Below are 24,474 nucleotides of genomic sequence, written 5' to 3'. Positions count from 1 at the left end.
AGTTCTTCAAATTTCTTAAAGGAACAGGAACCATAATTAACAGTGTCATACTTTCTGGGAATCCCCCCCACAATGGGGATTGGTAATGGGGTTTTCATAATGTAAGGCTTGGTGGTGTATTCTCCACAGTCAGCATGCAACGCATGAGCTGGCGTGGAGGAGGTACACACACTAGCACCAGGAAACAGGCTATCCCTAGTATAGTGGAGGGGAGGACTGACTCCAATAGGAGATTGTGGCGCACAGAGCCGGTGCAGATCTGACAGCCACAAACAATGCTTTCGTAATAACGTCTCAGCGCAAAGTAGCGCTGAGCGCACAAACCAGAACTGAGGAGATCAGGACAGGTAGACAGAATGAACGCTTGCTAGCCAGCGGCTACTTAGCGACAGCAAGCGTCCAAAACCAGACAGACTGGAATGAGGCAGCCAATGCGCTGCGGCGATGGCGTGCCTCACAAAGACAGGACAGGACAGTCAGAAAATAGCAGGATTAAGATAGATAAACGTAACACAGATAAATATACAATAAGTATGTTTTCCTAGCGTATTACAATTACAGCTATCAATGAAACTATTTGTAAGGTCTGACTAACATATGTATATATCGGCAATGAACCGATATATGACATAAGCAGGAACGCTGACTAGGAATGGAGTAACACAGGGAACAGGACTCAGAAGGATTCGCTATCTCTTCGCAGAGATGAACGCAATCCACAAACGGTAACAGAACAGGATTCAGAAGGATTCGTTATCTCTTCGCAGAGATGAACGCAATCCACAAACAGTAACAGAACAGGATTCAGAAGGATTCGTTATCTCTTCGCAGAGATGAACGCAATCCACAAACAGGACCAGGAACAGGATAACTAGCTCAGCACGGGTGTTCACGGTACGCGCAAACTACCAAAATGTGCTGGAAAACTGACTAACTGAACACAGGAAATAAACAGTTCGTGTACGTATATATCAGCAACACTGATATATTAACGTAACACAAATACAAGGAAAATAATAAACGTGCTGGTATGCATATATATTGGCAATGAACCAATATATGATGCAAAGACCAGCAAAGTATCTTTAACAAGAAACACGATCGGGGGCTAAAGCGACAGCAAGACAGGCTTAAGCTGAAGCTATGAAAACCCAAGGAAACCCTGCAGGAAGCAGATCTTTATACTGAGGTCATCCAATTGGAGCAGACATGCAGATTCCCACACAGGTGAATGATAATCAGTCACAAGCTGACAGCAGGGAAAAACAGACAAAGCTATACAGCTTGCATGGAAATAGATCAGAACTGCCTGAGCTGCAGCACTACTTCCAGCAATAGCTGCTGCAGCAGCGATCATTACAGTTCGGTTACGAAAATTTAATATTCAACTTTAATGCTGGCACATGGGTGTCTGGGAGGGGAGAGCACACCGATCCCTATTGATTGGTCTCCACACCCCAGGGCTTAGTGCCATCTAGTCACTGGGTTGTTTTTTCCCCAGTGAGCTAAAGGAATCATTTCCTCATACTACAGACCTACGGTCTGAAGGTGAGTGAAGTATGGTTCATACTTCACTTAGATGCTATACGTGGCCTTTTACACGTTTATTTGTGTTTGTTGTCTACTTTATTTTTTCCTTTCTATGTTGTTCTCTCTTATCTTACCTTACTTTTTACTCTTCTATAGGGCGGTGGGGCGTGGTGCTCAGGGGGCGGTGGTTGCTCTATGACTCCGCAGTCACTTAAATTTCTGACTCTAAACGTCAGGGGATTGAATGTTCCTGAGAAGAGAACTTCTGTCTTACGACTATGCCATAAAGAAAGAGCCAATGTAATCTTTCTCCAGGAAACCCACTTTAAGGGCCCTCAAGTCCCGAAACTGTTTAACAAGTATTATAGGTCAGCCTTCTTTAGTACCCCACAGGACAGCAAAACCAAAGGAACAGCTATTCTAATCTCCAGAGATACTCCCTTTAGTTTAATGGAGGAATACTGTGATCCCTCCGGAAGATTTAATATTATTAAAGGTACGCTACTGGCACAAAAGATTACAATTGGCTCTTTCTATGCACCTAACTCTCAGCAAGTAACCTTTTTACAGTCCTTCTTATGTAAGCTAAAGTCCTTTGCCGAGGGAAGTATAATATTGGGAGGAGACCTAAATATAGCATTAGAGCCTATGCTTGATGCCTCTTCCCAAAAAACTCCTATCTCTGGGAAACTAATTCGCAAGTGTAGATCGTTGCTTCACGACCTACAAGTGGATGTATGGAGGCTCCACAACCCCACGGTGAAGGACTATACCTTTTTCTCATTCCCACACAATTCTTATACTAGGATTGACTATCTATTTATCTCACAAAATTTATTGTCCATATCCTCATCTTCAACCATTGGCAATATGTCATTGTCTGACCATGCTCCGGTCTGGGTGAACCTTGCTCTGGGGGATAATAAACGAGGCTCTGCTTTCTGGCGTTTAAATAACTCCCTGCTTAGAGATAAACAAATAGCTCAGAAACTCAGGGGGGAACTAGAGGAGTTCTTTAGGATCAATGCACAGGAAGATATATCCCCACAGATAGTCTGGGAGACGCACAAATGCTTCATGAGAGGCATATTAATCAGGGAAGGGGCTAAAAGGAAGAAAACTAGGGAGAAAGAAATAAATGACATACTGCTGCGTATCAGGGATTTAGAGTTGAAACATAAAAATGACAGATCCCCTGTGACCTTAGAGGCCCTCACTAAGGAAAGAGCTTCTCTTAAAGACTTACTATTCCATAAGGCGCGCTATTCGGCAGATAGGTGCAAACGCTCCTTTTACGAATATGGTAATAAGTGCGGCTCCATGCTGGCCAGAGCCTTAAAGGCACAGCAAACATCTAATTACATAGCTAGCATCAAAGATAAACGCTCTGTTCTACATCATAAATATGAAGACATCTCTAGATTGTTCAAAGAATATTATGCTGGGTTATATAACCTCCCACCCTCACAGGGATCTGGGTCGAGGCTAGCACACAGGAAGCAGATTATGTCCTACCTTAAAGAATCTAATTTACCCTCTCTCTCTGGTTCTGAATCTGAGGAACTAGAGGATCCTTTCACATTAGACGAGCTAAGAACAGCCTTGTCACAGATCCCCTCGGGCAAATCACCTGGACCGGACGGATTCACCCCGGAATACTATAAGATTTTTGGGGGTACCATGTCCACACATATGCTGAATGCTTTTAACTCAATCACAGATGTACCTCTAGATAAAAATTGGTTCTCCCCCCAGATGTTAGAGTCTCATATCTCTGTGTTACCTAAAGAGGGAAAAGACCCCTCTCTATGCCAAAGCTACAGACCCATCTCGTTATTAAACGTGGATCTTAAATTGTATGCTAAGATGTTAGCCAATAGGCTCACCCCCCTAATGCCAAAACTAATCTACCCTGACCAGGTCGGGTTTATAATGGGAAGAGAGGCTAGGGACAACACAATTCGCACCCTGGATGTCTTGCATTGGGTGAGGTCCCGGTCCACCCCCACGCTTTTACTCTCTACTGATGCTGAAAAGGCATTTGATAGGGTGGACTGGGACTTCATAGAATGCACCCTACGCCATGTGGGATTGGGAGGCAAAATGCGCAAGCGCATACTGAACTTATACTCTCGCCCTAATGCCAAAGTTAAAGCCAATGGGGTTCTCTCAGACACATTTGATATACGAAATGGCACCCGACAGGGTTGTCCCCTCTCCCCCCTAATCTTTGCTCTCTCTCTTGAGCCTTTCCTGTGTAAAATTAGAGCCAACCCAGATATACAGGGTGTGCCCTTTCCTAAATCCTCCCACAAGGTTGCTGCCTATGCAGATGATATGCTTTTCTATCTAACCAACCCCCATATTTCTCTCCCTAACCTCCTAGCAGAATTCACTACTTATGGCCAACTGTCTAACCTTTCTATAAATTATGATAAAAGTGAAGCCCTTGGGGTGCTCCTTCCTGAGCCCTTAAAATCTCTGCTGAAAAACAATTTTTCATTTAAATGGCCTACACACTCCCTGAAATACTTGGGAGTTCAGATTACCCCTGACCCTAAAGACTTACTAACATATAACTTCATACCGGCCCTAGAAAGGATTAAGAGAGATCTGCAACGTTGGGATAAACCTCAGTTCTCCTGGTTCGGGAGAATAAATATCCTAAAGATGACGGTTATGCCCCGCGTGCTCTATCTATTTCAGACGCTACCGATCTTTATACCGGCCCAATACTTCAAAAAGATCACACAATTATTCTCTATCTTTATATGGAGTGGCCGTAAGCCCAGACTAAAGTACTCTCTCCAAATTGCCCCTAAGGAACTGGGAGGGATGGCTGTGCCAAGTGCTCGTTTTTATCATGCGGCAGCAGTACTAATTAGAGTCATAGACTGGCATAGACATGAAGATCAGAAACTATGGGTGGGCATGGAAAATGAACTAATGTCGGGTAGACTCAAGCTAATCCCGTGGTCTTCGCCCATATTTAAAGTAACGGATCCTGCAGCGAGCCTGATCGCATATACCATTAAGATGCTCGGAAAGTATAGGATTAATCCCTTGATCTCTCCATGGCCTACCCCACTTATTCCTCTGCTCAGTAATCCAATATTTCCACTAGGTCTGCCTGCAAGGAGTTATGCTCCTTGGCGGATGGATCCTCCGCTTAGGGCCGGTCACCTTATTGCCAATGGAGACTGGGTCCAATTATCTGGGCTGCGAGCACAATTTAACTCACCTAATTTAGATGTCTGGAGCTGGAACCAATTTAAACACTTTCTCCGATCCCAAGGATCAAAGGAAAGTCTTAGCAGATCTCTCACTAATTTTGAACAAACATGTCTGGGCAAGGGAGCACTTAGGGGCATGATTTCATTAGTATACACTCTTTTGAACTCCTCTGGGTCTCCGGCTGGTGCTCTCAGATCCAAATGGGAGGCAGATCTGGGTGAACAATTCACTGACAAACAGTGGAACAAAATTCTGATTTTCTCACATAAATCATCAATCTCCTCGAGAAACCAGGAGGCAGGTTATAAAATTTTTACCCGGTGGTACTTGACACCCGCTAGACTTCAGGCAATGTTCCCGGGGTCTGGGGGCGCCTGCTGGAGATGTGGAGCAGAGTTGGGAACTCTATTACATGTATTCTGGTCCTGTCCGGGCCTTGCTCGCTTTTGGATGGATGTAAGGGAGCTGATGCATGTGATGACTGACTTTTTACCTCCTGATTCACCTTCCTTCTTTCTGTTGCACCATAACAACTGGTCAATCAGGAGGTACAAAAAAACCCTCACCAGGCATCTGATTAATGCTGCCAAAATTCTCATCGCTAGACATTGGAAATCCACAGAAGCCCCCTCTGTGCGGGAATGGCTGCAAGAGATTGACCAAATTCAGAAAATGGAGGACCTTACCTCCACTATTCAGGATAGGCATGAGCAATTCTGGAAAACCTGGTATGGCTGGTTTGAGTTCAAAGAAACTCCGCGCTATAGCTCCCTGATACACACTTAAGATGCACAGAATGGGATAATATATATTCACCCTTGACGTTTTGGAGACAGCTGATAGTGATACGGCCTGGCAGTGGAAACACACAGACAGCAGGAGGTAAATTCAGCAGCAGGAGGAGGAGGATGAGTGTGTGGCAGCAGGCAGTCAATGAGGCAGGTAGCGTGACATAATAGCCCTGGTACCTAGCGGTGAATAAACACAGCAGGCGGGAGGTCCCAGACAGCGGTCGTGCAGCCCACATCGTGTCCAATACACAACTGGGACAACACAGTTTTCAACCCAGGCACCTCAGAAAAATTAAACCTTTTTTTTTTGTATGGTTTTTTGGTTTTGTTTGTAAAACAAATTACACAGATATATAGCTATTTTTTGACGTAATAGCTGGTGGCAGAGTGGCAGCAGAATGTAATTCTGTGTACCCTGGCAGTGGGAAACACAGACCGACAGCAGCAGCAGCAGGAGGAATGGAGGAGTAATGTGAGCAGCTATTGTTTGACGTAATAGCTGGTGGCAGAGTGGCAGCAGAAGGTAATTCTGTGTACCCTGGCAGTGGGAAGCACAGACAGACAGCAGCAGCAGCAGGAGGATTGGAGGAGTAGTGTGAGTGTGGCAGCAGGCAGGCAGCGTGACGTAATAGCCCTGGTACCTAGCGGGTGATACCAGGGCTGTAAATAAACACAACAGGAGGTCCCAGACAGCGGTCGTGCAGCCCACATCGTGTCCAATGCACAACTGGGACAACACAGTTTTCAACCCGGGCACCTCAGAAAAATTAAACCTTTTTTTTTTTATGGTTTTTTGGTTTTGTTTGTAAAACAAATTACACATATATATAGCTATTGTTTGACGTAATAGCTGGTGGCAGAGTGGCAGCAGAAGGTAAATCTGTGTACCCTGGCGTTGGGAAACACAGACAGACAGCAGCAGCAGCAAGAGGAATGGAGGAGTAATTATGTGAGCAGCTATTGTTTGACGTAATAGCTGGTGGCAGAGTGGCAGCAGAAGGTAATTCTGTGTACCCTGGCAGTGGGAAACACAGACAGACAGCAGCAGCAGCAGGAGGAATGGAGGAGTAGTGTGAGTGTGGCAGCAGGCAGGCAGCGTGACATAATAGCCCTGGTACCTAGCGGGTGATACCAGGGCTGTAAATAAACACAACAGGAGGTCCCAGACAGCGGTCGTGCAGCCCACATCGTGTCCAATACACAACTGGGACAACACAGTTTTCAACCCGGGCACCTCAGAAAAATTAAACCTTTTTTTTTTTTATGGTTTTTTGGTTTTGTTTGTAAAACAAATTACACATATATATAGCTATTGTTTGACGTAATAGCTGGTGGCAGAGTGGCAGCAGAAGGTAAATCTGTGTACCCTGGCGTTGGGAAACACAGACAGACAGCAGCAGCAGCAAGAGGAATGGAGGAGTAATTATGTGAGCAGCTATTGTTTGACGTAATAGCTGGTGGCAGAGTGGCAGCAGAAGGTAATTCTGTGTACCCTGGCAGTGGGAAACACAGACAGACAGCAGCAGCAGCAGGAGGAATGGAGGAGTAGTGTGAGTGTGGCAGCAGGCAGGCAGCGTGACATAATAGCCCTGGTACCTAGCGGGTGATACCAGGGCTGTAAATAAACACAACAGGAGGTCCCAGACAGCGGTCATGCAGCCCACATTGTGTCCAATACACAACTGGGACAACACAGTTTTCAACCCGGGCACCTCAGAAAAATTAAACCTTTTTTTTTTTTTAATGGTTTTGTAGTTTTGGTTTTACAACCAATTACACAGATATAGCTATTTTTTGAAGTAATAGCTGGTGGCAGAGTGGCAGCAGAAGGTAAATCTGTGTACCCTGACAGTGGGAAACACAGACAGACAGCAGCAGCAGCAGGAGGAATGGAGGAGTAATTATGTGAGCAGCTATTGTTTGACGTAATAGCTGGTGGCAGAGTGGCAGCAGAAGGTAATTCTGTGTACCCTGGCAGTGGGAAACACAGACAGAAAGCAGAAGGGCAGTACACAGCAGCCCACTGTAGGTGTAAAATGTGTGGCTGCAGGCGACGTAATAGTCAAAGTGAACCAGGCTGGCTTAGTGAGCAGGAGCCAGGAGGTGGTAAAGGGTGGTAAGGCACATTAACGATGGTTCTTCAGTTCATGTCCCCCTCTCGCCAACAACAGGGGCCAGGAACTCGCCTTCCACCCACGCCTGGTTCATCTTGAGAAACGTCAGTCTGTCCACAGACTTTTGAGACAGACGTGAGCGTTTCTCTGTGACCACGCCACCAGCTGCACTGAAGCAGCGCTCGGACAGCACGCTGGAAGGGGGACAGGACAGCACTTCCAGGGCGTACTGCGCCAGCTCGCTCCAGATCTCCAGGCGCTTGACCCAATACTTCATGGGATCAACAGGGGCATCGCTGTCAAGCCCGCTGTAGGACCCCATGTAGTCAGCCACCATGCGGGTCAGGCGCTGGCTGTGACCGGAGGAGAATGCTGCTGCATGCACCTCCTCTCTAGTCACTGCTGCCGGAGCCTCTACAGTCCTGTAGAGCTCGTTGCTGAGAGACAGCAGGTCTGTGGGGCACTTGCTGCTGGATGCAGGCACCTGTTGCTGCCTCTGTGCTGGCTGGACAGTGGGGGTGGAAGGCTGGGGGAAGGCTTCCTCCAAGCGCTCAACAAGGGCCTGCTGCAAGCTCCTTATTTGTTGCGCTGGGTCTCCTCCTGCAGGCGGCAGGAACTGGCTCAACTTCCCCTTGAGGCGTGGGTCCAACATCATGCTGATCCAGATGTCCTCCCTCTGCTTCATCTGGATCACCCTGGGGTCCTTGCGCAGGCACGTCAGCATGTGCGCTGCCATTGGGAAGAGGCGGGCCACGTGTGCTGGCACATCGACGGCAGTGCTGTCCTCCTCATCCTCCTCCTCTGCCGCCTCATCCTCTCTCCACCCCCGCACCAACTCAGCTGCGCTGTGCTGATCCCCCTCATCAGCAGCAAGGTCAGGGACCTCCACCAAGTCCTCCTCCTCCTCCCCCTCAGAGGTGGACTGTGCAGCTGCTTGCCGCTCCTGCTGGTCCAAGGCTGCCGCTCCCTGTTCCAGCAAAGCATCGAGGGCCCTGTTCAGCAGACAAACCAGGGGCACCCACTCGCAGACCATAGCATGGTCCCTGCTCACCATGTTAGTGGCCTGCAGAAAGGGAGCCAGCACTAAGCACACCTGCTGCATGTGCCTCCAGTCATCATCGGGGACGATGGACGGGATGTTGCTGGTCTTGTCCCTTCTCTGAGCGGCGGAAACAGTGGCCAGGGCAAGGTACTGGTTGACAGCGTGCTTCTGTTCAACCAGACGCTCTAACATCGCCAGGGTGGAGTTCCAGCGAGTCGGAACGTCAAGGATCAGCCGATGGCGTGGCAGCTCCAGCTCCTTTTGCACGTCTTCCAGGCTCGCACAGGCTGCAGCCGAGCGCCGGAAGTGACGCACAACGTTCCTTGCCGTTTCCAGCAGTTCGCCCATCCCCTGGTAGGTGCGCAAGAACTTCTGCACCACCAGGTTCAGCACGTGGGCAAGACAGGGGATGTGGGTCAGGTTTCCCCTGTCTATTGCGGCAACCAGATTGGCCCCATTGTCGGCCACCACCTCTCCGACTCTGAGGCCTCTGGGGGTCAGCCAAATCCTCTCCTGCTCCTGGAGTTTGGCCAACACATGGGTTGCCGTCAGCTTGGTCTTCCCAAGGCTGACCAAGTGCAGCAGCGCTTGGCAGTGGCGGGCCTTCACGCTGCTGCTGAGGCGGGGGGTTTGGCCAGGTGTGCCGGAGGATGGCAGAGGATCGGAGGAACCTGCTGCAGTTCCCCCGACCCTGCGGGGTGGCACCACCCACTGTGTTGCTGCTGCTGCTGTGCCCGCTGCTGCTCTCCCATCCTCACCCCCTTCCACCAAGCTGACCCAGTGGACAGTGAAGGACAGGTAGCGGCCTGTCCCGAAGCGGCTGCTCCAGGAGTCCATGGTGACGTGGACCCTTTCACCAACCGCGTGCTCCAGCCCTCGCTCCACATTGGCCATCACAAAGCGGTGCAGTGCAGGAATGGCCTTGCGGGCGAAGAAGTGTCTGCTGGGGAGCTGCCAGTCTGGGGCTGCGCAAGCAAGCAGCGCACGAATGTCGCTCCCCTCCTGCACGAGTGTGTACGACAGGAGTTGGGAGCACATGGCCCGTGCCAGCAAGCCGTTCAGTTGCCGCACGCGACGGCTGCTGGGAGGCAGAGCTCTAACCACCCCCTGGAAGGACTCGCTCAAAAGGCTCTGGCGTGGCCTTTTGCTGGCACGGGAATCAGCAGACACAGCAGAGGAGGCCACTGAGGACTGGCTGCCAGAACAGGCCTCAGTGTCGGCGGCAGGAGTTGCAGAGGGGGGAGGAGCAGTGCGTTTCCGCACTGCTGCTGGTGCTGCTGGAGGAGCAGGAGGGCGGGTGGCTGCTGTTGCTGCTGCTGCTGCTGAAGGCTGTGCAGTGATGGGTGTGGTGCCACTGCCAGCACCAGATGCCTTCAGCCTCTGGAACTCCTCATGCTGGTGGAAATGTTTCGCAGCAAGGTGGTTGATGAGCGAGCTGGTGCTGAACTTTAAGGGGTCTGCACCTCTGCTCAACTTCCGCTGACAGTGGTTGCAAGTGGCGTACTTGCTGTACACTGTGGGCATGGTGAAAAAGCGCCAGATTGGTGACAAAAACAACCCCCTACGGCATGGAACCGCTGCTGCCTGTCTCCCTGTGGTGGTTGGGGGGGGGGCTTGGGTGCGGCTGGTGGTGGTACTGGCAGATGCTGCTGCTGCTGCTGCTGAGCCTGAGACACCAGCAGGCTGGGGGACCTGCCTACTGCTGCCAATGCTTGCAATGATGCGCCTCCTTGCAAGGCCCACAAGCGCATCCTCCTCCTCCTCCTCAGAGCTGCTGATGACGACATCCCCTGGAGCTGGTGGCACCCAGTCTCTGTCTGTCACCACGTCATCATCATCATCCTCCCCCTCCTGAAACATGTCCTGCTGGGATGATGACCCCCCAAACTCCTCTCCTGATGCATGGATGGGCTGCTTGACTGTCGCCACAGTCGTGCTGTCCAATCCCTCATCCCCCAAAGTGCCCATCAGCATCTCCTCCTCCAAATCGCCAACAACAGCAGACAATTGACTCATCATGCCTGGGGTCAAAAGAGTGCTGAGTGACAGGTCGGCGACTGACGGTGAACTGGCCTCCTCCCCAGGCCCTGCTGGGCGGCTGCTGCGAACAGGGGTGGTGGTGGTGAGGGTGGAGGCCTCGGATGCAGAGCTGATGGCGGGCTGCTCATCCTCCGTCATCAGTTGCACCACAGTGTCTGCATCCTTTTCCTCAATGGGACGTTTCCGACCCCGCTGGAGGAAAATCGGAGCAGGTGCTACACGCTGCTGCTGCTGTGTCTCTGCAGCGTGAGTTGCAGATGCTCCTGCTGGGCGGCGCCCAAGGCGTCCACGGCCAGTGGCTACAGGAGGAATGTTAGCCACTGACGCTGCTGCTGCTGCTGCGGAACTGTGCATGGTGGCGCGGCCGCGCCCGCGGCTTGCCACAATGCTGCTCCCTCTCCTCCTGATTCCCTTGCTGCCCTTCCCCTTGCCCAGACCGCGCTGGCTGCCACTTCCAGACATCTTCGATGTTTTGGGCGTAAACACAAAAGTTTTTTAAAAGGGCGGGTGAAAAGTGGGGTACTTTAATGGAGTGGGTTGGTGGGCGAGGTGACTGAGTGAGTGTCTAGTACAGTAAGTAAGTAGTAACAGAGTCAGTAAGTACAACTAGAAGTTACAATAATCAGTAGTAATAATCACAAGGAAATAGAGTGTGTGTACACAGACAGTGAGTGAGTGCACGCACACGCAGGAGCTAGCCTATGAACAGTGACTGAGTGTCCCTACTAGTACAGTAAGTAGTAACAGTAAGTACAACCAGAAATTACAATAATCAATCAGTAATCAGAAGGAAATAGAGTGTGTGTACAGTACACAGACAGTGAGTGCACGCACACGCAGGAGCTAGTAGCCTATGAACAGTGACAGTGAGTGTCCTAGTACAGTTACAGTATATAACTATTCAGAAGGAAATAGAATGTGTGTACACTACAGTACACAGACAGTGAGTGCACGCACACGCAGGAGCTAGTAGCCTATGAACAGTGACAGTGAGTGTCCTAGTACAGTTACAGTATATAACTATTCAGAAGGAAATAGAGTGTGTGTACACTACAGTACACAGACAGTGAGTGCACGCACACGCAGGAGCTAGTAGCCTATGAACAGTGTCAGTGAGTGAGTGTCCTAGTACAGTTACAGTATATAACTATTCAGAAGGAAATAGAGTGTGTGTACAGTACACAGACAGTGAGTGCACGCACACGCAGGAGCTAGCCTATGAACAGTGACAGTCAGTGAGTGTCCTAGTACAGTTACAGTATATAACTATTCAGAAGGAAATAGAGTGTGTGTACACTACAGTACACAGACAGTGAGTGCACGCACACGCAGGAGCTAGTAGCCTATGAACAGTGACTGAGTGAGTGTCCTAGTACAGTTACAGTATATAACTATTCAGAAGGAAATAGAGTGTGTGTACAGTACACAGACAGTGAGTGCACGCACACGCAGGAGCTAGTAGCCTATGAACAGTGACAGTGAGTGTCCTAGTACAGTTACAGTATATAACTATTCAGAAGGAAATAGAGTGTGTGTACAGTACACAGACAGTGAGTGCACGCACACGCAGGAGCTAGTAGCCTATGAACAGTGACAGTGAGTGTCCTAGTACAGTTACAGTATATAACTATTCAGAAAGAAATAGAGTGTGTGTACAGTACACAGACAGTGAGTGCACGCACACGCAGGAGCTAGTAGCCTATGAACAGTGACAGTGAGTGTCCTAGTACAGTTACAGTATATAACTATTCAGAAGGAAATAGAGTGTGTGTACACTACAGTACACAGACAGTGAGTGCACGCACACGCAGGAGCTAGTAGCCTATGAACAGTGTCAGTGAGTGAGTGTCCTAGTACAGTTACAGTATATAACTATTCAGAAGGAAATAGAGTGTGTGTACACTACAGTACACAGACAGTGAGTGCACGCACACGCAGGAGCTAGTAGCCTATGAACAGTGTCAGTTAGTGAGTGTCCTAGTACAGTTACAGTATATAACTATTCAGAAGGAAATAGAGTGTGTGTACAGTACACAGACAGTGAGTGCACGCACACGCAGGAGCTAGTAGCCTATGAACAGTGACTGAATGAGTGTCCTAGTACAGTTACAGTATATAACTACAATACAAAATACAATCAATCAGTACTAAAGGACAGCAGAAATACTGGTATAGATGAGAAATAAACAGAGGACAGGAGAGAACAGCTGCCCACACAGGCAAGGCCCTGAGGCCTAAAGCTGTAAGCCTGCAGCAGCTGTCTGAGTCTCTCTCTATGTAACACAAAAGCTACTAACTAAAATACAATGTCTATCTAACTAACAACAATATAGGTGTATATAGGAGGTGTATGTGAGCAAAAACGCTAGGTAAATGACCACAATAAAGCTCTTGCTAAGCCAACGCACAAAGGAGCAAATCTCTCTCTGTGCAAAGTCGGGCAAGGACAGAGAAACGGAACATGGCGGCCGCTATTTATAGGGTAGGGGCTGGCCAGGGTCCCCCTCAGTGATTGGCCGCCGTCAGAGGGCCTGGGAGCCCTCTGATTGGCTCTAAGGACATCAATCTGGGCTATGACGCTATTCGAGCTCGGTATTCGAGCTCGAATAGCGCTGTTAGCTCGAATAGCGCGAATAGTGAATGGGCTATTCGAGTTCACTCGAATAGCGCATTCGAATAGCTCCAGCTATTCGGAGCTCGAATACCGAGCTCGAATAGCTGAAAAAGAGCTCGAATATTCGAGCTACTCGAATATTCGAGCTCTGCTGAGCACCACTGCTCTACTCTATCTACGACTCTTCCTATTCAGTAAGCCAGTACTTATTCAGTAAGGAGTCCGCAAGCTAGACTCCCTACCATTGCTACTGCCTATTGAGTGCACCCCTAGTGGCTGCAGCTCTGGTGCTTTGAGTTCACCAGGAGAAAAGTGCAGTATAAATGTTATTTTTCTTGTCAAATATGGAAAACTTAAAAAAACTAAATGTTAAAGACAAGGTTATCTTACTTTTAGGATATACCTGTTTCTTTTTATCCTAGTTATTTTTTATCATGCTTATATGCTTATATGATGCAATACTGTATGGGTTGGTTAAAGATAGCTGCATGTAGGGTTAACGCACATGAAAGGGATTTACTAGATGAATTGCTACTACACTGTTGTAGTAAGCATGACAGGCTGGCACCTTCTGGGAAAATTTACCACTGTTCCCATCCTTCTTTTGAATCTAGTGGCCCATGCAATTACCGTTTTCTCCTTGGAAATCATTTTTCATTTTCTATTTAGAATAACTTTTCAGCACTTTTCAATTGAAGATGTTAAAAAGAAAACTATTTTAAGTATGTTCTTGCTTGCTGGTGATTTAAAGGAATACTATCGATTGAAACGACTTTTTTTTTTTAATACTCTATATTAGTGTACACATTACCACTAGTGCTAGGGGCACTTTATTTATTCACCCAGGTCTCTCTCTCGCTATCCCTGCTTAAAAATTCATTTCTCACACAGCTCATAGTAGTATGGGTCACCCTGAGCTGCTTGGTTACTCTGTCACACAGCTCACAAATATATTTCACTGTGTCACTCACAGCATGCAGCAGACATGAGGAGAAATAGGCTGATCTGAGGTGGTAACAGGTAACTTAATGAGCTGTAATATTGCTGGAAAATAACTAGCTATAACACTAGTCTGTGTTTACACTCAGACTGGTTGCCTGGCTGCCTGCTAGTGGTGATTCACTCCAGGCTGCATCCACTTTACAAGCTGCTGAGAGGGGCAGACCACTGTCTACAATTAGCATTATTAGTATCTTTATCAGTCAAGAGAAGCAAAGATAATAAACACGCATTGCTAGAATCTTTAACCCCTTACCACCATATCAATAAGATTCTTTCAGCAAGGTGATAATTAAACTATAAACTGAGGAGTTGATAGCAACTCCCCTGTGCAGAGACATGGTCTAGCCCTCTGGGAGCCGTCAGTATTTAGATACATTTTGTATCCAACACGGATGCCAAAACTGACAGAGGATTTTACAGCTGAGAGGAACAGCTGTGTGAGGAATCAAATTGCTCCTAGTACTTGTCCTAATGTGTGCTACAACATACAGCATTTAAAAATAAATGCATACATAGATAATATTCCTTTAAAAGGCATTTTATTGACAAGTCTGAAAATATCACTTAGGAGAAAATTCTGGAGAAAAAAGTTAATTGCATTTAGGCAAGTGACTTTTAATCTGTTTTTCTTATTTCTTTACAAGTTTTGTTTGATCATTGAATCAGCAGCCGTATGCACCAGTATTTAATAACAATTAGAAAGTAAATCACCCCCAAACACAACTCAGCAGTGCCCCCCCCCCCCACTCAAAACATAATTTTATGGAATGTCAGATCTATGTCAACATAAGAAGGGTCTAGGCACACTATCACATTGCTCTGCAATGCTTGGCACTAGAGATGGCCCGAACCGGGTTCGCGAACTTCCGCAAAACTTTTGCGAACTGCAATAGACTTCAATGGGGATGCGAACTTTGAAAACTAGAAACACTTATGCTGGCCACAAAAGTGATGGAAAAGATGTTTCAAGGGGTCTAACACCTGGAGGAGGCATGGCGGATTGGAATAGATGCCAAAAGTCCAGGGGAAAAATCTGGATTTGACGCAAAGCACCGTTTTACAGAAATCACATTAAATGCTAAATTGGAGGCCTAAAGTGCTTTAAAACATCTTGCATGTGTATACATCAACCAGGGAGTGTAATTAGAGTACTGCTTCACACTGACACACCAAACTCACTTTGTAACGCACTGCAAACAGCTGTTTGTGTTGTGATGGCTGTGCTGGACTGGTGCGCACCATGGCCAGAGTGCAGGCCGTGGCGGTTTTCAAGCCCATATGGTCGCCGGGCTGTGGTAGCTCAATGATAGAACAACAGTGACTGCCCAGCTGGTCAAAACAAATGGCTACCACCACACATCCAAGGAAGGCAGCAGGCACACTGTGGGCAAAGTAGCAGGAACGGCTACCACACATCCTAGGAAGGCAGCAGGCATGGCATGCACGTCCCGAGTTAGTGACCAAAAATAACAATACAGGAGGACTTTCGAGGCCCTGCTGTATATGAAATGAATCAACTTTAAATCCTTTAACGAGAATCTGTTATGGAGGGCAAGTCTGCCATCTATCCAAGTGAAACGTATGCACTGACTGCCAGGTATAATACAATGTGAAGTTAAAGATGCAGTGAAAGGTATGCAGTGACTGCAAACAGCTGTTTGTGTAGTGACGACCGTGCTGGACTGGTGTGCACCATGACGAGAGTGGAGGTGATGGCGGCTTTCCAGCCCATATGGTCGCCGGGCTGAGGTAGCTGAATGACAGAACAGTGACTATCCAGCTGATCAAATTTGGCCTGTCCACAATGAAGCAACGACCTTATTATCGTGGGTGTGCAGACACACTCATTCCCGACACACTCATATAGCCGGCGGTCATTGCTTCATTGTGATACGCAAGTACCTTCCCCGCGGCAAGGTAATGATCACGAAGGGGAATTGGCACATGTACAATGTACATGCCTGAAAAATTAGGCAGGCATGTACACGCACCAGAAAAAGTAGTATAGCGGCCACTGCTAGCAGCGGCCTTAAAAATTCAGGAATCCACCTGGAGTCCTGGACCCTGTTGGTGGTGGCGGAGAAGGCAGTCAAGCGGCCTGAGGGCAGAGGTGCTTTGTGGGGAGCGACTTAGTCTTGGGGAAGGCAGTCACACAGCATGCAGGCAGAGATGCGGTGTGCGGGGACTGACTTAGTCTTGGGGCGGGCAGTAGCCCTCCAGGATCCATGCCTCATTCATTTCGATAAAGGTCAGGTACTTTTGTGACTTGCGACTTCTCTTCTCAGTGACAATGCCTCCAGCTGCGCTGAAGGTTCTTTCTGACAGGACGCTTGAGGCAGGGCAAGACAAAAGTTGGATGGCAAATTGTGACAGCTCTGGCCACAGGTCAAGCCTGCGCACCCAGTAGTCCATCGCTGCTCATACTGTCAATGGTTCTTTCTCTACCATTGTTAAAGAAAGCGTACGGCTGGGGGGTGAGGGTTCAATTCCTGTCCGGAGTTGGAGCCTGAGAAACGGCTACCACCACACATCCAAGGAAGGCAGCAGGCAAGGCATGCAAGTTCCGAGGTAATGACTAAAAATAACAATACAGGAGGACTTTCAAGGCCCTGCTGTATATGAGACGAATCAATTTTAAATCCTTTAACGAGAATCTGTTATGGAGGGCAAGTCTGCCATCCATTCAAGTGAAAGGTATGCACTGACTGCCAGGTATAATACAATGTGCAGTCACAGATGCAGTGAAATGTATGCAGTGACTGGTATTACAATAGAATGTGCAGCTGTCACACAGGTGCAGTTAACAGGTATGCTCGGAGTGGTATATTACACAGCGTGCGGCCACACAGGTACTGTGGACAGTTATGCAATGACTGGTATTAGAAATGTGCACCTGTCACACACAGACAGGTACCGGACAGGCACAGTGACACTGCGTGCGATCACGTAGGTAGGTGGGTGCACTGTGAAAAACAGGTAGGTATATGCAGTGATGGGTATTATAATGTGAACCTGTCACACACTCACACAGGTACCGGACAGGCACAGTGACACTGCGTGCGCTCACGTTGGTAGGTGGGTACACTGTGAACAACAGGTAGGTATATGCAGTGATGGGTATTACAATGTGCACCTGTCACACACACAGGTAGTCACTGAATGTGCTGGGCCTGGCAGTGGCACACACAGTAGGAATTATCAAGGCTGTCTATGCAACACAAGTGTCAGTGGGACACACACACAAAAAAAATAGATCACAAGAACAAGATTAGTTCTCAAAAGAGCTGTTGAGGGGTGCTTTTTTTAGCAATAAGAATCAGCAAGGAGCAAGCTAAGAAGCCTACAAGAGCCTAACTAAGCTTTCCCTATGAGAGTTTGCAGCAGCTTTCCCTTCTCTGATTAATGCAGGCACACGAGTGAGTCCAATGCCTGACGCTGCCTGCCTTTTATAAAGGGGGGGCTCCAGGAGGGAGTTTAGCCTAACTGGCTACAATGTGCCTGCTGACTGTGATGTAGAGTATCAAAGTTGACCCTCGTGATGCACTATGGGGGCGAACCGAACTTCCGTAAAAGTTTGCGTTCGCTGGTGAACGCGAACCACTGAAGTTCACCGGGAACCTTGCGCCGTCGAACCTTTCGGGCCATCTCTACTTGGCACCTGTGTTGCTCACCATTGCACAACTGAATGCCCACCACCCCTCCCCGCTAAGCTCTCCCTTTTGCCGGTTCCCTATAATGTTAAATTTAAGCCCCCCAAAAGTACCTGAGGAGGAGGGCAGGAAGCGGGCAGCCGGAGATGCTAGGCGCTAGTACCATCTGGTACTTCCGCCCTCTCTTGACGCACTTCCTGTTTACATTTGAAGTCGCGTCAAGAGAGCGCAGAAGTACCGCGATGACGCGTACGAGGGTACATGTCATCATGTAGATGACGCGTACCCTCGTTCGCGTCATCGCGGTACTTCTGCGCTCTCTTGATGCGACTTCAAATGTAAACAGTAAAATCATTTTCAGTAGTCATCACAAATATGTATATTTTATTTTCCAGTATCAGGTAGCCTCAGGAGCCCCCAGTATTAGGTCGTCATAAGTGCCCTCCATTGCTGTGTAATGAGCAGTGCGTTATCTTACTTGATTTAGATACAAACGGTGAGCTCCAACCAACATCAATCACCACAAGCCAACAAAGTATCTATTAACCAAAACATGGCTCAGAGTGGTTTGAGGACTAAGGATTTAGGAAAAAAAAGCAGACCAAAGTCAGCAAATCAAAGCACTCAATGAGTCGTGGATCTTATAAAAATATATAAAGCTTTTATTAATACATTTAAAAATATTCAATTGTAAACACCTAAAAAAAGACCCATAAAAAACGGCAGTTTTAAGGCACGGTCTATTGGTTCACAACGCTCACTGTCCAGCTAATAGGGCATAAAGTAGTAATATAAGGACCACCATATATAGAAACTGAATTGCCAATTCAAATAGCTGTGTCAGTTAAATAGCCTAATATGCTTGAACAAAGCCCAAGTTGCCTTTTAGTATGCATATGTATTGTTCTGATAGTAACCTCCACAGTGGAATAGAGGAATATGCAGACAAGTTTGCACAATATTGTCAAAGGTTGAAGAAGTGCTAGCAACAATTCACTTGATATCAATTGCTCAGTCTATGTTGTAATGATGCCCACTCGCAGCATCCACACTGCAAAAAGCAAGTTTGTGCAAACAATGAATTCATTCGGCAACAGTTCAGATGTCCAATCGCAACATCTTCTTTCTCAGGGACTTTGAATATAGTCTCAAGCAGAGATACTGATCCAAAACATCAAAGTTCCAAACTGCAAAGATAGTGAGTGGAGTTGTATAGCTACCACAATGTTGGTACAGGCCTGTACTGATGGAGGAACTTTCCGTTTGGAAGCATGGTAGCGCGGTGTCCGGATCTTCAAAAGGAGCCAAGGGAGCTTGATAGTGTGTGAGCGGTGGAGATGGAAGAACAGCCGACCGGTTTCGCCGGGATACCCGGCTCTTCAGGGCGCCTAGCCGTGCGAAGTCTGCCTGTGGGTACAACGTTGTCACCCCACGGCAAACATGGCATGTCCGCGGAAGTGCGTCTGCCGCGCTCCACACAGGGGCGCGGTCTATGCGCTCCACGTAGCTCGGACCATTGCGGAAGTGACGTGGGTGGCGCATGCCCAGAGCCCAGCTCAAGCCTCCACATTTGGTAAGCGCCGACAGTAGAAGGCAGGGGGCGGACACCAGGGCGTAGACTACGCCCGCAGCACCGCCCCCTTTGTCGGCGCCCTTGTATAGCCGCTCCCACCAAGACACAACACACAGAGACAGTAGGAGTGAGGGCAGGGACAGAAGGAGAAGGGAGGGAGGGTAGGGGAGAACCGAATCTCTGCGTGTCTAGGTCAAAGGAACGGCCACACAACCAAGCTTAAGGTGGAACACCGCTGCAAGTCGAGTTTAATTATAAATAATCCATATTTTACTAGACTCTCCATTTGTATAATACAAGAAAACATCCACATTGTAAATTAACAAGTAGTACATATATTATTATTATTTTTATTATTATTATTTAGTATTTATATAGCGCCGACATATTACGCAGCGCTGTACAGTGTATATATATATCTTGTCACTAACTGTCCCTCAAAGGAGCTCACAATCTAATCCCTACCATTGCCATATGTCTATATTATGTAGTGTAAGTACTGTAGTCTAGGGCCAATTTTAGAGGGAGCCAATTAATTTATCTGTATGTTTTTGTAATGTGGGAGGAAACCCACGCAGACACGGAGAGAACATATAAACTCTTTGCAGATAGTGCCCTGGCTGGGATTCGAACTAGGGACCCAGCGCTGCAAGGCGAGAGAGCTAACCACTACGCCACCGTGCTGCCCTATATCTTTACTGGTGAAACATATGGGTATTGATAATTCATAATTAACAAAGCAGGCACCATTACCATCAAAGGTGTCATGCTTACATTATCTTACTTGACTGTGCACCAGTCATACAATCTCCCTTCTTCCTTTTTAGCACCCACATCTCTATGGCTCTGACGGTGTCTCTCAACACGTAACATGCTGATACATGCTGGCAGGTAACAGGAAGAGTGACGTCGCTGTAGTCATAGAGATGGGAAGTTGAAATTGAAGGAAGATGCAGCGCTGTAGTGCAGACAGGTGAATTTGTGCATGTGAGACATTTATTTATTTAATGTATTTATAAAGCGCCAACGTATTACGCAACACTGTACATTAGTTAAGGTTACAGACAATATTTAGGGGTGACATACAGCAATATGACAATACATGAATACATGCAAATCAGATCACGCAGCACAGTATGAGTACAAGGTAATGCTTAGTCAGTCACTGAATGGGAGCATGGAGATTAGGCAAGTCGAGTTCACTCAGATCCATAGGATGGGCGTATGGTAATAGAGGTACGTGATCAGGTAGGAATCATAAGGAGGAGGAGGACCCTGCCTGAAGGCTTACAGTCTAGAGGGAGAGGTGGGGACACGAAAGGTAGGGGACCAGAGTTCAGCTGTGGGTTTAGAGCACTAGTGAGGGGGGGTAGGCCAGAGTAAAAAGGGGAGTTTTGAGGGCCTTATTGAAGATGTTGAAGGACGGGGAAACACTAATGGGGAGAGGTAGGGAGTTCCATAGTGTTGGAGAAGCTCTTGAGAAGTCCTGGAGATATGCATAGGATTGGGTGATTGCGGGGGTGGGGGGGGGGCAGTCATGCGAGGTTCATTGGAGGAGCAGAGTGAGCGGCTAGGTGTGTACCTCTGGGTAAGATTGGAAATGTAGGCTGGGCAGGTTTTGTGGACAGATTTGTAGGCCAGACACAGTATCTTGAATCTGATTCTGGACTGGATAGGAAGCCAGTGGAGGGATTCACAGAGGGGAGCCGCTGTGGTGGAGCGATGGGAGGAGTGGATAATTCTGGCTGCTACATTCATGACAGACTGCAGAGGGGCAGTTTGGGTCATAGGGAGACCAGACAGAAGGGCGTTGCAGTAGTCAAGGTGGGAGATTATGAGGGGATGGATGAGGAGTTTGGTGGTGACAGAGGTCAGGAAAGGGCGGATCTTGCAGATGTTACGAAGGTGGACGTTGCAGGACTTTGTGAGGTTTTGGATGTGGGGGTTGAAGGAGAGTGCGGAGTCCAGTGTGACACCCAGACAGCGGGCTTGAGAGGTAAGGTGAATGGTAGTGTGGTTAACAGTGACATACACATCTCGGAGGGTCAGGGATGGCCGGGGTGGGAAGACCATAAATTACGTTTTGTCCAGGTTTAGTTTCAGAAACCTAGTGGACATCCAGGAGAAGATGGCTGATAGGCAGGAGGAGACCTTGGCCATGTTAGTGGTGGATAGGTAAAGGGTGTGGAGGTAGATCAGGGTGTCATCTGCATACAGATGATAGTTAAAACCTATGGAGGAGATAACCTTACCAATGGAGGATGTGTATAGGGAAAACAGTAGGGGACCAAGGTCCGAGCCTTGGGGGACTCCTACTAAGAAGTGGTTGGGGGTGGATGAGGACTCATTGAAGGAGGACATGAAGGTGCGGTTGGAGAGGTAGGATGAGAGCCAGGCCAGGGCGAGGTCATGAATGCCCATAGACTGGAGGGACTGGAGAAGTACGGGGTTGTCCACTTTGTCAAAAGCTGCTGAAAGGTCAAGGAGGAGGAGAATGGAGAGATTTGTGGCACTGTAATGGGCATTGATATCCATGACAATCAGTACACAGTGCCCATAGACTTAGGGCATGAGCATAACAACATGTTTGAGGGCATACCATATTTGAAGACATTTCTTTGATAAATTCTTCACTCTAATGGTAAGGGTTTAATGTATAATGATGCTTAGTATTAGCATAGCTGGCTGTTCTCAAATTTGACTGATTGATTAATATACTTTAGGTAAATTTAATTAACAGTGGCTTTTGTTTCCTCAGCTGTTTGTAATTAAAAAATGTGCTATACTGTACTCTCTCTTACTCTGCAGGGGGGCGAGCACTGCTACTATCATGGTACCATAAGAGATGTGAAGAACTCAAGAGTGGCATTATCTACCTGCAATGGTTTACAGTAAGGAGAAAATTAGATTACTTTTTAATCTGATAATATTGCTGAATGTATACTGCATACATAAAAAGCTGAATTTATACTGCTTACACGAAAATAAGTAATGTGCAATGTGTATACATATATACCTAATTAGAGAAAATTTTAAAACATTACACCAAATCTGCAGAGTAACAAAGCAGCTACTGTGCAGTGTTGATACTTACAGAATGAAAACAGAGAACATAACATCCACTATACAGAAGGTAAACGCAGGTTATCACTTCCCGATAGAACCAAACAAATCATTATTTTCTCATTTTTTGAGTTACGTATGCATCCAACCCACAGGTTGATAACACATGTACATTATCTACATGATTTTTATAGGATTCCTCCCTAATGCCTTAGTACCTAATGCTATATTGCTATGAAGAGTCCTCAATCCCCCCAAAAACCCCTATGAAGAGTCCTCAACCCCCCAAAACCCCCAAAAGTTTACTGGCAATTAGTACACTCTGTTGATCAGTGGGATCTTGAATACAGTGTGTATGATACAGTGGAGGGGTACAACATTGTAGGATAAGCATGGGAATTCTATTATAAATCAAGGTGCGCATGGAGCAGAGAGGATTTGGGGGGTTTGAGTTTCAGCTTCAGATTAGGTAGAGAGGGTTCACCAGTTCCCCCTTACAGTTTTAAAATGCTCGTGGCCTGGTGTGGTTCAGGATGGGAACCTACAGTCTGTTCTCTCTTTACTGGCACCCCAGGCAATATGCCGAAGATGCAGAAGATGTCAGCACCATACCATATAAATACAAAATAAATAAAATCTAAATAAATGAAAAAAAAAGGACTTGCACTATTAAGGGTGAGGATGACCCTGTCTTTTTTTTTATTTATTTTTTTTACTTTTTTAAAATAATTTTTTAAGATCCATGGGTCTCCTGGAATTCTCAGAGTCAAGTAAAGTTTAATAATGAAAGTGTGTTTATGGCATATTGTCCTATTGTTAAAGCGAACCTTAAGTCAACTAAAAAAAATGAGATGAACTCACCCGGGGCTTCCCTCAGCCCCCAGCAGCCGATCGGTGCCCTCGCAGTTCCGCTCCGATGTCCCAGGACCCGCCGGCGAGCACTTCCGGTTTGGCCGTCACCGGCCGACAGGCATGAGAACGCGAGTGATTGTTCGCGTTCCCAGCCTGTATATCGCCCCCTATGCTGCTATTGCCGACTTTAACGGTTAATAGCAAAGCCTGCTTAAAGTTTAGGAACACCAAATTCCTAGGGGATATTAAGGGGATCAGTGGGAATAAGAGGAACAATTTTTTTTTTCAAAAAGACCTTATAGTTTTTGAGAAAATCGATTTTTAAGTTTCAAGGGCAAAAATGTCTTTTAAATGCGGAAAATGTCAGTTTTTTTTGCACAGGTAACAATAGTGTATTATTTTCATAGATTCCCCCAAGTGGGAAGAGTTTTACTTACTTCGTTCTGAGTGTGGGAAATATAAAAAAAAAAACGACGTGGGGTCCCCCCTCCCAGACCTCTTTAACCCCTTGTCCCCCATGCAGGCTGGGATAGCCAGAATGCGGAGCACCGGCCGCGTGGGGCTCCGCACCCTGACTATACCAGCCCGCATGGTCCATGGATTGGGGGGTCTCGGAAGGGGAGGGGCAGCCAAGCTTTCCCCTCCCCCTCCGAGCCCTTGTCCAATCCAAGGACAAGGGGCTCTTCTCCACCTCCGATGGGCGGTGGAGGTGGAGGCCGCGATTTCCTGGGGGGGGGGTTCATGGTGGAATCTGGGAGTCCCCTTTAAAAAGGGGTCCCCCAGATGCCCACCCCCCCTCCCAGGAGAAATGAGTATAGAGGTACTTGTACCCCTTACCCATTTCCTTTAAGAGTTAAAAGTAAATAAACACACAAACACTTAGAAAAAGTATTTTAAGTGAACAAAAAACATAACCACGAAAAAAGTCCTTTAATATTCTTAATTAACCATTAATACTTACCTGTCCCT

General features: G+C 47.4%; 1 protein-coding gene across 10 annotated transcripts in view; it reads left to right on the top strand.

Moving 5' to 3' along the window:
* The window catches only part of ADAM23 (ADAM metallopeptidase domain 23), a 468,543-nt gene that overhangs the window by 246,176 nt on the left and 197,893 nt on the right, over positions 1 to 24,474 (top strand). For all 10 annotated transcript variants that reach the window (XM_068244982.1, XM_068244983.1, XM_068244981.1 and 7 more), the window contains one exon: positions 22,399 to 22,481. In XM_068244982.1, coding sequence (XP_068101083.1) covers positions 22,399 to 22,481 — 83 coding nt within the window. The remainder of the gene's footprint in view (positions 1 to 22,398; positions 22,482 to 24,474) is intronic.

Source organism: Hyperolius riggenbachi, chromosome 7, assembly GCF_040937935.1.
Source record: "Hyperolius riggenbachi isolate aHypRig1 chromosome 7, aHypRig1.pri, whole genome shotgun sequence".
Taxonomy (NCBI): Eukaryota; Metazoa; Chordata; class Amphibia; order Anura; family Hyperoliidae; genus Hyperolius; species Hyperolius riggenbachi.
This window is presented reverse-complemented; position numbering and strand designations above follow the sequence as displayed.